The 16,192-nt window shown below is 36.8% G+C and overlaps 1 protein-coding gene across 1 annotated transcript; it reads right to left on the bottom strand.

The window, feature by feature from the left end:
• Positions 1-309: 309 nt before the first annotated feature.
• On the bottom strand, positions 310-16,045 carry ampd1 (adenosine monophosphate deaminase 1 (isoform M)). The gene is made up of 15 exons (XM_051902504.1): positions 15,883-16,045; positions 10,965-11,130; positions 9,672-9,777; positions 9,044-9,209; positions 8,482-8,701; positions 6,631-6,760; positions 6,333-6,527; positions 5,909-6,040; positions 5,662-5,825; positions 5,461-5,587; positions 4,256-4,419; positions 3,507-3,627; positions 3,211-3,384; positions 2,994-3,104; positions 310-803 (listed from the first exon to the last, which is right to left on the bottom strand). Exons 2-15 carry the CDS (start codon positions 11,114-11,116, stop codon positions 648-650), a joined length of 2,118 nt encoding a protein of 705 aa, XP_051758464.1. The 5' UTR covers positions 11,117-11,130; positions 15,883-16,045; the 3' UTR covers positions 310-647.
• Between the last annotated feature and the right edge of the window lie 147 nt (positions 16,046-16,192).

Here is a 16,192-nt window from a genome sequence, read left to right as displayed (position 1 = left end):
GAGAAAAATCCTGGAATGTTTTCATCAAAAACCTTAATTTCTTTTTGACTGAAGAAAGAAGGACATGGACATCTTGAATGACATGGGGGTGAGTAAATTATCAGGAAATTTTTATTTGAAAATGGACTAATCTTTTAACCTTTGGTCTCAATGTATGGAAAAGGGCAGCATCTGCATAGCATCTTATACATGAGGAACGATATGAGGTTGAGTAAATGATGACAGAATTGTCAATTTTGTGTTCAGTTCAATTCACATTTATAGTGTTATAAGTGTTATAACTATAAGAACAAAAATCAAAACAGAATATATATTTAAATATAGATTTTGTTTATTGAGTCAACTGTAACAGGCTTTTTTCCAAAGCATGAACACTAAAAAACATAATACAATAAGGCACAAAGGGGATGTAAACTTAGTAAACTGCAAACTGCAGTAAGACCTAAAGGTCAGACTTAAGATAAACTGCTCAAGCCGACAGACACCTGTGTACAAGAAGACTCTGTTCTGGAGTGTCATTTCACATTAAGATATAAGTCTCATGGATGTTATCTCATGGGCTTCACAATAATGATAGCAGAAATGTTGTTGTCACTGACAATTTAAGGACAGTGCAAAACAAACACTTTGCATGTGTGCATGTTTGTTTAGTCACCCATCACGCCCTCTCTAATGAGGTTCAGCTCATAGCACTGAGTCTCGTAGCGGAAGGCCATGCGAATCTGAGCCACGTTGGTTTTGCGGATGTCGTTGCCCGCTGGACCGTCCTTCAAGTAGTTGGCACCAAGGAAGTGAATCTTTTCCTGTTTGTGTGAGAAAAAGATTATGTTGCAGTGTGATTATCAAGACTGAAATGTATAGATATATTATTAGAATTAATCATTTGGAATTATTAATTCCATATTATTATAGGCCCTGTTTACACTAGTGCATTTTCGTTTTAAAGCGAAATAAAAATTTTCGTTTTGAAAGCAAAAAAATAAACATTTTCGTTTTGAAAGCATAACTTTTGCTACAGTTACTCCTGTTGTTTACACTACTCCGGCATTTTCGACCCTCAAAAACAGACTTTCGAAAACGCTGCAGAGCCTGTTTTAGTTTTAAAACACCGGGGTTGCGTTTCAGGCCTTGTCCACACTAATACGTTTTCGTTTGAAAACGCATCTTTTTCTCTCCGTTTTGGCCTTCCATCCACACCGAGATGTCATTTTTATTTACGAAAATGAAGCTTTTTGAAAATGCTCTCCAAAGTGGATAAATTTGAAAATGCCTCTTTCACATTGTAGTGTGGACTGTGAAAACTGAGGTGTTTGAAAACGATGACACAAGTTTAGAGAATAGATATTCATATTTATACCGCTATTGTGCCGGTTATGTGCTATTCACTTTAACACAGTTGCTAAAATATGTTACTTTGCACACTCTTCATATACACAGTCCTGCAAAGATTTACTAGCATTTACTTGCAAAAATTTACTCGCATTTGCTGTCCTGCGGCAAAACGATGGTGAGTGAGTGCGACCTGGATGAATCAGTGAATGGTGAGATATTTTGCTAAATAAAATTATCCTGCCAGAAAAATTGCGTGATAACTTTATTATGTCTTGTTCTGTCTGTATTACCTCAGTGAGCTTTTATTAGGGTTTATGCATGCATAGTAAGGTGAATTTAGCATTTTCTGACCTTTCAGTGTGGACTAGAAACTTTTGTAAAATGCTTGAAAACGCTAGTGTGGACGGAGAGTGTTTTGAAATGAAAACGCCATTTTCAGATGTATCCTGATTAATGTAGACATAGTCTCAGTGTAAACGGACCAAAAAGGAGACTATTGAAAACGATGGCGTGGCTGCCCAAGTTCGCTCTTTGTTTCCTTGACGACCATGTAAACAATAACATGGAGACTGAACTGCAATCTTTGCTGGCTTTGTTGTCATTTTTAGCAGTCATTGTGCAGTTAAACTCTGCATTTTTTAATACTGCAGCTGCCTACATGCGCAAGAGACAACTGTTTACACTTGTACGCGCATGCATGAATGGTCATGTGACGTGTGTTTCAGTCGTGTAGTGTAGATCGATTCTGAAACACTGTGGAAACGCCAGTGTGGATGAGGATCGTTTTCATTTTAAAACGCCGTTTTAAAACGAAAACCCACTAGTGTAAATGGGGCCAAAGATATATGGAAATTATATTCTTGTTTTGAAGTTTAAAAAAAACAGTGTTGTTATTGTTAACTGAAGTAAAATCTATTTAAAAAAAAAAAGTTATTGTTAATTGAAGTTGAAAAAATAAAATATAAATATTAGATCAAAAAATGAAACGTAAAAAATAGAAATGTTGCCTTGAAATAAATGTAATAAATAAATAAATTTAATAAATAAATTTAATAATTGAAATAAATTTAAGTTGAAGTACTAAAATTACTAAAACTGAAATAAATATTAAAAGAAATATTAAATATTAAAAACTAATAAAAATTACAAACTGACAAAATTACTAAAACTTAAACTAAAATGACAACCAAATATAAATACTATAATAGTATATAAATAATATTAAAATAACACTGATTAATATATATTATATATATATATATATATATATATATATATATAAAATTATATTAATATAAAAATATATTAAAATAACACTGATTAATATATATATATATATATATATATATATATATATATTAATCAGTGTTATTTTAATATATTTTTAATATATATTAATGTGTGTGTGTGTGTGTGTGTGTGTGTGTGTGTGTGTGTGATTTTAGCACCACTAGGGTCAATAGTGATTACATTTTTTACTTAGAAAAGATTAGACATATCATCAACATTTTTAAATCACAATATAAGTTCAAAAATGGAAACAGTTGCTATATTTTAACAGAAAACAACTTGTGTCTAGATCAGTGAAATTATGCAAATGATTAAAAAAAAACAACAACTGTGATTGTGTTTCAGTGATGTGTTAGATCAGGTGACCTCACCTCAGCAGATAGGCCGCTCTGGAGGACACTGTTCCTGGCAATCTCGCACATGTCACAGGTGCTGAGCTTGAACACCTGGGCTGCAATGGCATACTCTTCCATCAGGGGCTCCTATTGATGCAGGAAATAAGACAAACGCAAAGACATGATAAAATCAAAGGAAATAGAGGGAGAAGATTTGCAGTTTGCACATATGAAAAGGGGAGAAGACTCGCACCTTGGTGTAGTGGAACTGCATGGGGTCATCGGTGGACAGGGAGACCATCAGTCCCTTCTTGTGGAACTCCAGCAGAGGGCTCTTGTTGTATTCTAGGAACAGACTGTTGTTGCTGAGTGGGGACATGGCAATGGGAACCTGGGCCAGGTAATACAGGTACTGCAGGACAGGGCTCTGTGGGACATGAGGAGACAGTGACTGTTGCGTTTGTGTCAACATCATTATTTTTCGAAGACTGAGATGAAGTGGTAAGGTGAAGGATGCCCCCTAATGGTCAGGGTAAATGGTGTATTAACCTTCTTGAGGTTAAGGCCGTGAGAGATGTTGTCTGCAGTCATAAAGCAGGCCAACAGGTGAGTGACAGCTCCAGCCTCTCCACAGTGAGGTCTGAACTGGAATGTGTTCATACCTCTTTCCCTTGATGCCACAAACACACAAGATACAGTTACTCTGGGCTCTATAAACACTACCGTTAAAGTTTGTCTTTTTAAAAAAAAAAACAAAGTAATGCTTTTATTCAGCAAGGATGCATTAAAATAATCAAATGTGACCGTAAAGCCACAAATGTTCTGTTCTTTTTGAACTTTCCATTCATCAAAGAGTCCTAAAAAAAATCATTCAATTCTGCTGTAAGACATCTCTAAAAGACAATAGTGTCACTATTCAGCTGAAGTCAGTTCAGTGTTGATTAAGTGAAATAACTGGGAAAAGTTTATCAATTATGAATGAGTTCAATTCAGCCATAAAGCAGCTCTGCAGAAAACAGTGATATCATCATCAGCTCAGTTCAGTTCTCATCCAATAGTGTCAGTGCAGTCAAATCAATATATTGCTGAATATTAACTGTCAGTAAGTAAAAAAGTAATAGCATACTTCTCCTTGCAAGCTGTACAATGTGAGGTATTAGTCATGTCCATGGGACAAACAGTGTGGAGATGTATTATAAACCAAAGTTTCATACTTTTGGGTTAGGGATCGAAACAAACCCCTAACTTCAATTATAAGCAATCGTAATAAAAAAAAATGGTGTCATTGAAATACTCACTTGCGCAGCTGGTTGAGTCGGGCAATGTTTGCATACATGTAGTAAATCCAGTAAGTGTATGAGGGGCTCTTCTCAATGTCCCACTCCTCCGGCTTGGGGCTCTTTTTGGAGAACATGTGACCGCTGTGTTTAGATTCATCATCCACACTGTCAAAACCTGTCACCTGCAGAGGGACGAAACATGGGAATGGAGGGATTAACAGACTACAGTAATATTGTGAAATATTATTACAATTTAAAATAATTGTTCTATTTTATAGAATATTTTAAAATGTAAAATTGAATTTATTCCTTTGATCAAAGCTGAATTTTCAGCATCATTACTCCAGTCCTCAGTGTCACATGATCCTTCAGAAATCATTCAAATATGCTGATTTGCAGACGTTGGTGGAGTAAAAAAAATCTGTACTCAAGTAAAAGTACAAGTACTTAAGGAATAATTACTCAAGTAAAGTAAAAGTAATAATTTTAATAATTACTTGAGTAAGAATAAATATGTATCAAATGAAAAGACTACTCAAGTAGTGAGTTAATAGTTACTAGCAGAATAATGGGAGGTGTTGTCTTTACGTCTACAGCCGGTGGAAAAGAATCTGGACGGAACTCGGGAAGAAATCATATTCATGGAAAAGCTAATGTATTAAAGATTTATTAACATTACTGTAGTATGAAGCAAGGTGTGGCTGAAAGCCGTTGGAGAGGAACGAGGCCGCTGTAGTGATTGCTAATGAGAGACAAGCGCGACACACATCTTGAGAGCAGTGGAGCTTTTATTATGCCGCAGACGACCGCTTCTGCTTCTTCCGGTCATGAGTATGTGGGGTAAAGCAGCGCTGTTTATCATATTAGATACATGTGTGTGTTGAACATTGTTATAATGCTACTCTGTGCATTCGCTCGGCAGCTACTATGAGACACTTGCTGTACCCTGCACTAAGCTAGATCGATATTACACATGGTTTTTGGACATTTTAATCCAAAAAAACTTACATATTGTGCCTTTAAAATAGAAATCTTTTGTAAAAATTATATATGTATTTACTGTCACTTTTGATCAACTCAATGCGTCCTTGCTGAATTAAGTATTAATTTCTTTTTTAAAAAATCTTACCGACCCCAAACTTTGGAATATACTTTATATATGAGACAGAACTTGTTTATATGCACATGTATTCTCTATTACTGTATTCGCCAGATTAACTCACATGCTTCAAGAAGACACTAAGCTCTGGGTTGGAGTTTGGGTCAATGGTGGCCTGGAAAACAGGAAGGAAGATGTTTTCCAGCATCTTCCCAAAGTGTGGCACAAAGTTCCTGGCTCTAAAAATGTCGCTACAGGGAGAAATAAGAGAGTTAGTACAGTTTTCACAAAGACTGAGTGTGAGAAGTGAAACAGGTTCACGTACTAGATTCTGGGCACTTGAATCATCCACTTGAGCTGAGGAGAAAAGACTCTGTGCTTGTTGAACCAGCTGGAAAGCTTAGTCCACTCATTAGGGTTACAGCCATAGATGGACAGACGAGGCTCTGCGTACTGGTATCTGGCATCCTCCAGGTCACTAGCAACTTCCTGTGAGATTCCAGAGATTAAAGCTGGTTTGATTGGTTTCCTGTTCGTGTACATGAGTAATGCCATGGTCACCCTAGTCTTACCTTGATAATGGTGGCAAAATACTCTCCAGATATGTGGTTCTCAGTCTTCAGATAAAGATCACGCAGCTCACTGGCACCCACAGGGTTGTACTTGGCATTGAATTTATCAAAACGCTGGAAGGTTTGTCTGCCCTGCATAAAGTCGAGCAAGGAATAACTGTAAATAACTTTGCAGTCATCACAATAACAGTTCTTGTGAGCAGTTTGGAGTGCTAAGAATACTGTCAAAACAGCTGAGGATATACCCGGTGGATTTTGTAACCCATGATGTGATGGTTTAAAATTAGAGCACATGACAACTGCATAATGAGCACTGCATAGTGCTGTAAGGATTCAACATATTATTTTTTAGTGCTGAACATCTGTGGTGATTCTGAGTAAGCAGGCCCTGAAGAACCTGTATGATGTGTTGTGTGATACCTACAGCATGCACATCCAGGGAATCTACAGTCAGGTCATAGGGGTGCAGATGAAGAGATTCAAAAAGCTCCTTCATGGTAACTTCCTTGCCCTTCAAAACATGCACCACCCGATCTGAATCCACACGGTAGGTCTTCTTGATGAAGCGGAGGAGGTGCTTCTGGTTCATGCAGGCAGCAGCATGGATGTGAGTATCAACCTACACCAGCGAGAACAGATCAATGTCAAAATTTGTGGTAATTTGATCAGTTTGATTGTAAATTATTTTAGTATAAATGACATATGGCTGTTTTGAGTCATACCTTTCTACAGTTGTAAAAGTCTCTGTGGGGATTTTTCTTCAGCTCTTTCATTTCCTCCATCTCGTTTAACATCTCATGTACATTGAATTTTGACATGAGGAACTTCAGACGACGATGAGTGTATGACTTTCTGAGGAAAAAACCACAAGGATCCATTAGCATTTACAAAACAAACACATCATTCTTATTCTCTTTAAACTTTAAGTTTAATATTATACACTATCTTTCAAATGTTTGAGGTCTTTTTTTTTACCAATAAATTAATATTTAATTCAGCTAGGATGCATTAAATTGATCACAAGTGACAATAAAGACTTTTACATTGTTAGAAAAGATATCTGTTTCAAATAAATGCTGTTCTTATGAAGTTTCATCAAAGAAACCTAATAAAAAATGTATCACCGTTTCCACAAAAATATTAGGCAGCACAACTGTTTTCAACATTGATATTAATAATAAATGTTTCTTGAACAAATCAGCATATTAGAATGATTTCTGAAGGATCATGTGACACTGAACACTGAAGTAATGATGCTGAAAATTCAGCTTTGCCATCACAGAATACACATTTTACAATAAATTACAATAGTGATTAAATAATAATATATTTACTAAATTACTATTTTACTGTAATTTTGATCAAATGAATGCAGCCTTGGTGAGCATGAGACTTTTTTTCAAAAACATTAAAAAATATATCTTACTGACCCCAAATGTTTGAACAGTAGTGTATATTATAAACAAATAGTTCAATATGTAACATTGATTTCAACTGACATTTTAAAACACCTTGACAAAAGGTTTTTTTGCCAAAATGTTAGGTATAATAAAGTATTTGCAAGTGAGTGTGTGGTCATATCTCCTTTATACATTCAATTGACATTTTGTCACAATAAATTCTTTGGGCCCTATTTTGACGATCTAAGCACATGATCTGAAGCGCATGGCGCAGGTGCACTTAGTGCGTGTCTGAGTCTTCTTTTGCTAGTTTAACGATTGAAAAAATGGTCCAAAAGAGTTTGACCTAGTCTCTAATTGAGTAATGTGTGTGTTTTAGGCGTAACGTACAATAAACCAATCAGAGTGTCATCTCCCATTCCCTTTAAAAGCCAGGTGTGCTTGCACCATGGCGAATTGCTATTTACATGGCGGAATATAGACACCCTCAACCTGATGAGTCAGTTTAAATACATGTGTGTATTGCCATGATTGGTCAAATAATTAGCCAGTTTCATTCGTCATTACTGCAAATAGGTAATTCTGATACATGCAATGACTATCCATTATGACATGTTGGCATTTTTATCTTTATGTACACAACAATAATATTTTATATTGTAATCCTTTTATTTTTAATATTTGGCATGTTTGTGTGCTGCTGCGTCCCTGTGTGTGTAACAAGCAGAGTGTACGCGCGCTGTGCACCTGCGTATAGGCGCATATTACTAATGCGCCCTTTAAATAACAAAAAAATACTGTGCCGTTGACTTTAGACAAGGTTTTTGTTAGTCAATGGCGCAGTCATTTTCAGTTGCTCAAAACAGCAATACGTCAACAATGCGCCTGAACACACCTCGTTTTCAGACTAGCACGCCCATGGGCAAACAGCGTCCAAAGTATAATGGGCACGAGTGCATTTGCTATTTAAACAACGTGGGCGCTGGACGTGAAAATGATAACTGCGTCAGGCTGAAACTAGCAAAAAACACTTGCGTCGTGCCTGCCGTTGCATTGTATGATAGGGCCCTTTGGTTTTTTTTTCCCCAAACATTAAATGGAAAATGAGAGAATATACTACAGAACTACTAGAGGTCATATATTAAGCATCATGCAGGGCTTTCGTGCACTCACGTTGGGCCCTGAGCAATCAAGGCAATGAGGAAGTTCATGTCGTCGATGAAAGTGGCAAGGTCTGGACCGGGATGGTTCAGAGGCTGGTTTTTATCAGCAGATGCTGCATCTTTGTAGACATAGATAACACCATCCTTCATGCGAGCAACGTAGCCAAGGTCAGGTGGGAAGTCCTTTGTGCAGAAAGGATCCTCACCAGCTTTAGGAGGAGAGGTAAAGACTGCAACACAACAGAGACTGTTATGTGGTTATGTTTCACTGAATTTAACAAATACAACTTGTTTTTCCATTTTTCAGTTACCAAACATTAATATTGTCATATTCATTACTATGTCAAACCCTCAGAGAGTTGTCATGACAGAACTAATGTCATTAATTAATATAAGTGTTTCTAAGCGCGAGGACGGACAACCTGTCGAGTTGAACCACACAAGATCAATAGCAAACCACAACAATCCAACCATCCAATCAATTCCCAATGAACAAAATCAACATTTTGTCTTGTTTGAGAAGCCATTTCACTTGGATATGACATTATAGGGACACTACTGGTATACATTACCTGGAACCACCTGATCTTCTGGTTTCCACTGCTCTCCTTCAATTTTGCGTAAGAACTCAGAAGGAGTGTTGGGGAATCTCTGGAAAGCCAGCTTCATGTACTTCTCTCTGATGGTCAGGGCACGGTACAGACCCTTACAGGCCAGCTCGAAGTCATCCATGGTCACCTGCAGTACAGTTAGGAAGAGTGTGATTGTGTGAAATGCCAAGTGCATTGCTCTGATTGTTATGTTTGAAATGCCTATATTTCTAATATGAAAAGTGATGTCAACATAAATACAGATGTACTAGAGCATTATGCTGACTGAGTGACACTATATTTAAAAGCAATCATCTCCCTGATGTCCTGCCAGGCCAGGGCAGATGAGTTTGATTCTTAGATAAGCAGGCAAGAACTGATGACTACAGGTGAAAATTAATTCCTTAAACCCCCCTTCTAAATGTCAGATACAGATATCAGAAACCAAATCCATGGCTGGGCTCCACCTGCTCAGATGGAGAGACCCCTTGGCTGATCTATTTCTGCTGGTCAGTTACCTGCAATGGTCTTGGTAAAGGGTAGTATAGGTCAAAACTTGCATAACGTGCATATCCCAGTCAGTTCCTGGAAGTTATAAACCGGAACATACCCCAGCAGCATAGTCACCAGTGATGGACACTCTCTGGAAGTGAGGCACTTCCAAATAAGTTGCTTTCTCCTCTAGCACAGGTTGACTGCGGCTGAGATACTTCTTACTGTGTGGAGATTGTTTAAAGATGAGGTTGGTTAATTCTGAGTATACTTTGTAGGAGGAAAAACACAAGTAAATTAAAAATTAAATCAATGAATCACCACTTCCAGAAGCAAATAGTTAAGGAGGACTGAACCCACCAAAGAAAAACAAAACAATGGTTTTGCAGGATATACTACAAGAAAAATAGACTTTAAAAGAATCTTATATAATGAACGTTTCAACAGCGTTTTCAAACAACGATTTCAGTAACCTCCAAATTCAGTCAAAGCGTTTGTAAAAGACGCTCACGATTCACGAAATGAAGTCGCGTATTCCCGCGTTTTCCTGAGGCGCGAGACGTAACCATAGTAACTGCTTGCTTTTCTAACCTTGTCGTGTCAGTACCTCTGTTCAAGACAGTACAGCAACAAAACGTAAGTACTGTCATTATTTGTCCCTCTATTATACATGTACATATCACTAAATCTTATTTTTTTTTATTTGTTTTGTCAAAACGTATTTTAAACAGTTGGCGGCTTACTGTTCTAGGTTCGTCAACCCCAAACGACAATATGGCTTGCGCGAGACGAACCTCAAAGAGGTTGCCAATGGAAAATAGGCACCTTTAAAATAAATTTAAGTAAAGAAAGGTTTTACTGATAAATGTGTTTAAATTATGTACACTCACAGAGAAAAAGTGGTTTTACTTTACAGAAAAACCTCTATTTAACAATGCTCAGTCAGACCTTCACGACCTTCGAAGGCTTTTAAACTCCGAGTCCTTCAAAGGATGCAGCCTTTGAATTGGGACACAGCCAAAGTCAGCATACAATGTAAATCTATTTTCTAAATGCATGTCTGTGTTTCATTATTTAAAAAATGTTTTTGCCCTTATAATTTTTTTTAATCAAAATGTCATAATTTGATCTGACAACTGACTTTTTTCTCTGGTTATGTATGCAGAACTTCTCCAATCATTCAATCTGCTTAAACCCCGCCCCTGCAAGCTCATGTTCATCTACACCCATTTTGAGTGCAATGCCAACATCTCAAAATCAACAACCAATGCATATGACCAAGTCGCTAATCTGTTATACTCAGTTGCACATCACAATATGGAAGAAAAGATCTGTCACTACTTCCATTTCTTTGCGACTTCAATGCTCTTAATTTAAAAAAGGAGTTATATAATTGTGTAACTGCACTGACCGCTTCTCTATGTCATCATTCTCGGCTACATGTAGGGCCAGCTCCTGGTTGAGGATAGGGCAATCATCAGCCACATCAAACAGGGATATCTCCTCACGGACGTCTTCATCTTTGGTTTCCGATGCAAATACACGCTCTGCGATCGCAATCATATGATCATCCGTTTCTGATTAAAAAAAAAAAAAAAAGCACCGCATTGGTTTTAATGCAAAATAATTATTTAAGGAGACGGCGGTCTACAAAAGCAAAAACAAAAAAAGAGAGAGAACATGACTAAAAAGCCCCAAAACTGTTAGGATGCATCAAGTGAGACGATGTTATGGTCTGGACATCATTTAAGTAGGCTATAAAAAATATTTTTTATATGGTAAACGCCATAAGGCACAATAAGTGAACAAGCAACTTGTACTTATTATAAAGCATCTAACTTGTTGTCCTTAAGACATTTTTAAGAACTTACACATTTATTGAACTTTTTAACCAGAACATGCTTTTGGCACAAGAAAAACACTTTTTCAGAATGATTCAACTACTGAGTCACTGTGACCCTAGCAGTGACTGAGCAAATTCTCCCATGCAGAGAAGAACAAAACTATGACAAATTGATTAAGCCAAGACACAAATCATAAAACTAACAGCACAACCCAAATCATAACTTAGAAATGTCTAATTGAAAACAGGCTTACATCCTAAAAGCTTTCAAGAATTACATTAAACATGCACAGATTCAGTCTAAGCCAGAAGTACACAATTTAGTCATTTGTTTGCTAATGATGAACTACAATGAGGTGCAAATGTTTTAGCTGAATACACATATTAATTACAAATTATATTGGCACTGCACAACAATTTGTTGTTTAACTGAATAACATGACTTAGTATTTAGCATGTCGACCTTTTGCTCTGACACTCGAGCAAGAAAATCTGTCCGTCTGCACAAAAATGATCAGTGTTGCAAATTTAAATATTTCTTATTTGTTTTACATTATAGCATTACGTTTAAATTTTCCTACAACAAAAAATGGTTACACTTTATTTTAAGGTGTATTAATTATTATTAGTTAACTACATGTACTTAATGTAGGTTTTGGGTTAATTGCATGTAATTATGCACAAATTATAGTAATTGCTATAACTACACTATAAAAAGTCACATTATGAATGCCAGATCTTCAATATAGTGGACATTTGGACCCCAATGTATATATTCACCTAAACAAACAAATGAATAAAACATACAGATAGATGTTTTGCCATTATTTTGCTGCACTGAAGCAATTTTAACATGTCGATCTTGGACGGGTTCCTTTATACTTACTCCCTCCTGATTATTCATTTCCCCCAGAGTGGGTGAGGAAGATCCAAAACATTGGAAAGAAAAAGGAGGTTATAGGTTAGACTGGGTTAGTAAGCAACACATTGGAACTGCCATTTTATTCACATTTGAGGGATCATACATGCCACCTGAATCACAAACAATTTTGTAATATTAAATAAAATGTCTCTGTATTGCAGGCAACCGAATTTTACAATAACAACGTCAATATGAACCTTTGTAACTTGCAGTGACGGATGGGGTAAAGTGAAAAGTACAAAATTACAGTAAAAAATAAAAAGAGTCATGCTCATTTTTTCACAATCCCACGATTGCGGACACCTTCAAAAGAACTCAAACAAGGCTTGACATTTCACAAACAGTGTATCACTATCTGTTCTCACATAGAGGCAAACTTTTATTTGTTATTGTTCACTTTCCATGATCATACAATGTTTTTCAACTGATTAATTCAAATCACAGATGGATTGGTCCTGTGGGGCCCTCTCTTGTTGCAATTGCAATACTTATTGAATAAATGTCATCACATATTTAATAACTGAAGCTCACTTGGAGGCCCCAAGCACCCACACCATTGGCCCGGACCTGAATCCACAAGGGCTGCGTCCAAAATTGCATACACTTTGAGTAGGTACTTGTTTTGAATAAGTAATTACTTCTCGGCCACTAAAAAGTATGTTCTATAAGTATGAATGTGTGTAGTATTAAAGGGTTCACCCAAAAATGAAAGTAATGTCATTAATTACTCACCCTCATGTCGTTCTACACCCGTAAGACCTTCGTTTATCTTCGGAACACAAATTAAGATATTTTTGATGAAATCCGATGGCTCAGTGAAGCCTCTATTGCCAGCAATGCCACCGAACTTCTCAAGATCCAGAAAGGTACTCAAAACATATTTAAAACAGTTCATGTGACTACAGTGGTTCTATCTTAATATTATAAAGCAACGAGAATACTTTTTGTGCGCCAAAAAAACAAAATAATGACTTTTCAACAATATCTAGTGATGGCCGATTTCGAAACACTGCTTCGAATCTTTATGAATCTTTTGTTTCGAATCAGTGATTCGGATCGCATATCAAACTGCTGAAATCACTTTGGCGCTCCAAACAACTGATTCGAATCAATTGATTCGTAAAGCTATGAAGCAGTGTTTTGAAATCGGCCATATATAGATATTGTTTTGTTAAGTCATTATTTTGTTATTTTTGACGCTTTATAATATTAAGGTAGAATCACTGTACTCACATGAACTGTTTTAAATATTTTAATATACCTTTCTGGATCTTGAGAAGTTCGGTGGCATTACTGGCAATAGAGGCCTCACTGAGCCATCGGATTTCATCAAAAATATCTTAATTTGTGTTCCGAAGATGAACAAAGGTCTTATAGGTGTAGAACGACATGAGGGTGAGTAATTAATGACATTATTTTAATTTTTTGGTGAACTAACCCTTTAATTTAATCTGGACTTACTACATTCGCAATGTTTTTATTATCACGTTATCACGTGAACTACCAGCATCGGTTGTGTCGCTTCACTGCCATTCACAAATCCTCTGCCGTGGCCTTATGGGAAAGTGTTCAACATATTTTTTTTCCCCCTACTATATTGAAGGGAAGTATGTGATTTCGGCTGCAGCCAATGTCAATGTCATGGATCGTAAACACTAAACAAATAAACAACTTGTTTATACTAAATAATATTCAACCTCCCCTAATCCACATTTCCCCACTCTAAAACTTTCTTAAAAATCACAAACTGTGTATCCACCTGGAGTTCCACCTGGCAAATCCATTGGATACGCCATGGGATGGGTTCTGAGATTCCCATATCTACCAAGTCATGCTCACCCTTCTTTCCAAACACACAAACCATCATTCGCCTATGATTCCTCCCAATACTTACGCTTCTCCTCTGTTGGGTTAGTAACATGTACCCATCAGATATGGGACAGGATTCATGGAGAGAGTGGAAACATGATGGTAACACACAAGGACAATAACACATATTGACCACAACAGAAACAATAGGTCATTACATGAAGACATCAGGAAGAGGATTTTACTCTGTATTATTTTCTTAATAAACTAAACTGAATAGCAAAAATAGGTTTCCGACAAACACCCTATATCCACCATTGGTCGGGCAAACGGATAGTCCTGCCCTAAACTCACATCATCAACTACAAATAACTTTCTCCTGTTCAGCTTAATAATATCCAGAGATATAAGTATTAAGTATTTTAATATCAGCAATAACATGTTTAATATCAGAGACAACATGTTTAACATGTTGAGTATTAGACTCAAGTGTCTTTTAGGTGTGAAATCATTAACCATGTGTTTATAACAGCCCGCTGTCTATCCTGCTCAATAACTGAAGCTCAGCCAGTACTTGGCCTTCCCTGCTGTCTCGAAATTATAGTGTTTCTATTTTTAAACTTGGTGATATCAGTGACTGATATCCTTTCACAGTCTGCAAATTCAAATTCTGATTATTCTTAGCATGCACATGGAAAGCAGCATGTCTAGCAATGCAAGTCTTAAATCAACTCAATATCTTAAAAGAATCAGTCCTAATGCGCATATAAACTTGTGGTTATATGTTTACATACACCTTGAAGAATCTGTTATTAAGGTAATAATTTTAACAAAATAAAAGGGATGATAAAGCATGCTGTTTTTGTTACCTCTTTAGTTAAAACTGTTAACATTTTGCAGATTGTGCCAGGTATGTGTAAATGTATGAGTACAACTGTACTGGCTAGAACTTGAAAGAACAGTGGACAAACATTTATGATGTAAAAATAAATGTTAGGTGAGTGATGGCATGTCAAGCAACAGCATGACATTTGAGCCACTAGAATCCACTGACTAGACTGCATTTTCAGGCAAGCCTCTGTGAGCTGTAACTAAGTCATAACTCATAAGCATTCAAAACCTCGCTCATGGTGTCAGACCAAACAATGTTCCATATTGCCACAGCTGCAAAAAAAACATCAGTGAGAACTCCTGCATGCATGCATAATAAGATACAGCCTATTTGACATCATTTTCATACAGATTGCACTTCAGTCTATATCTAAAAGGTGCGGATGAGTTCATCACAGGTGTTAATGAGGCACAGTATCAAACACTAACACCTCTATTTTCATTCTGCTTCCATTTGTTAAAATGTCAGGGGCATTGACACAGTTGAAGAATGCAATGCCTGACAAGTCTTTGAATTAAAATCCCGCCAAAGTACTCTTATATACCACCACTACCAGATTAAAAACAATTGCAGTTATTGGAAAATCTAACCTTGTCTACTGTATTTGTTGTACACATTTCTAAGACTTGATCAGCAAAAATAACTATTCAGACACTCCCGTTCCTAGATTACAGTTTCCGCCAGAGACCATGATGGTGTCCAGAACTTATCCAACATTTTTGTATTCTTCAATTAACTTTGCATACACATCTATATGCATTAAATGCTAATTTTAACATTTTCTATGATGTAAAATGAGCTTCATATGTGAAATGTTCAAACGAAATCTATCTTTGTGTGTTGGATTCAGGTGGTGAAAGGACACTCACCGGGCACAGCGACTTTGGGCATGTTGCCTTTTGGTTTCTGACACTATCACTCTTCCTGAAGAAATCTGGCCGGTCCGACACTGGTCCTCGGTAGCGGGGAAGTGTGCAGTTGGACACTGCACTGATGCAGTATTAAGCAGTGGTTGCCCAGTGTAACCAGAACCGTGTACACGCATTGGACACGAGGGGATTGACACTCCAGATTCTGTGTGTTCAACTCTATTTTAAGTTTTAACAGACAGACCGTTTCAAGTGACAAGCTCACACATGGGAAAGAGGATATTATGCAAGTATACACATGCAA

This window comes from Ctenopharyngodon idella, chromosome 8, assembly GCF_019924925.1.
Source record: "Ctenopharyngodon idella isolate HZGC_01 chromosome 8, HZGC01, whole genome shotgun sequence".
NCBI lineage: Eukaryota > Metazoa > Chordata > Actinopteri > Cypriniformes > Xenocyprididae > Ctenopharyngodon > Ctenopharyngodon idella.
This window is presented reverse-complemented; position numbering and strand designations above follow the sequence as displayed.

Coding starts and splice junctions, on each gene's coding strand:
- ampd1 (XM_051902504.1), bottom strand. CDS start 11,116: ATGATTGCGATCGCAGAGCGTGTATTTGCATCGGAAACCAAAGATGAA. Junction 4,420..5,460: donor TTAGTGTCTTCTTGAAGCAT/GTGAGTTAATCT, acceptor GTCCCTCTGCAG/GTGACAGGTTTTGACAGTGT. Junction 3,628..4,255: donor CGACTCAACCAGCTGCGCAA/GTGAGTATTTCA, acceptor TGTGGCATCAAG/GGAAAGAGGTATGAACACAT.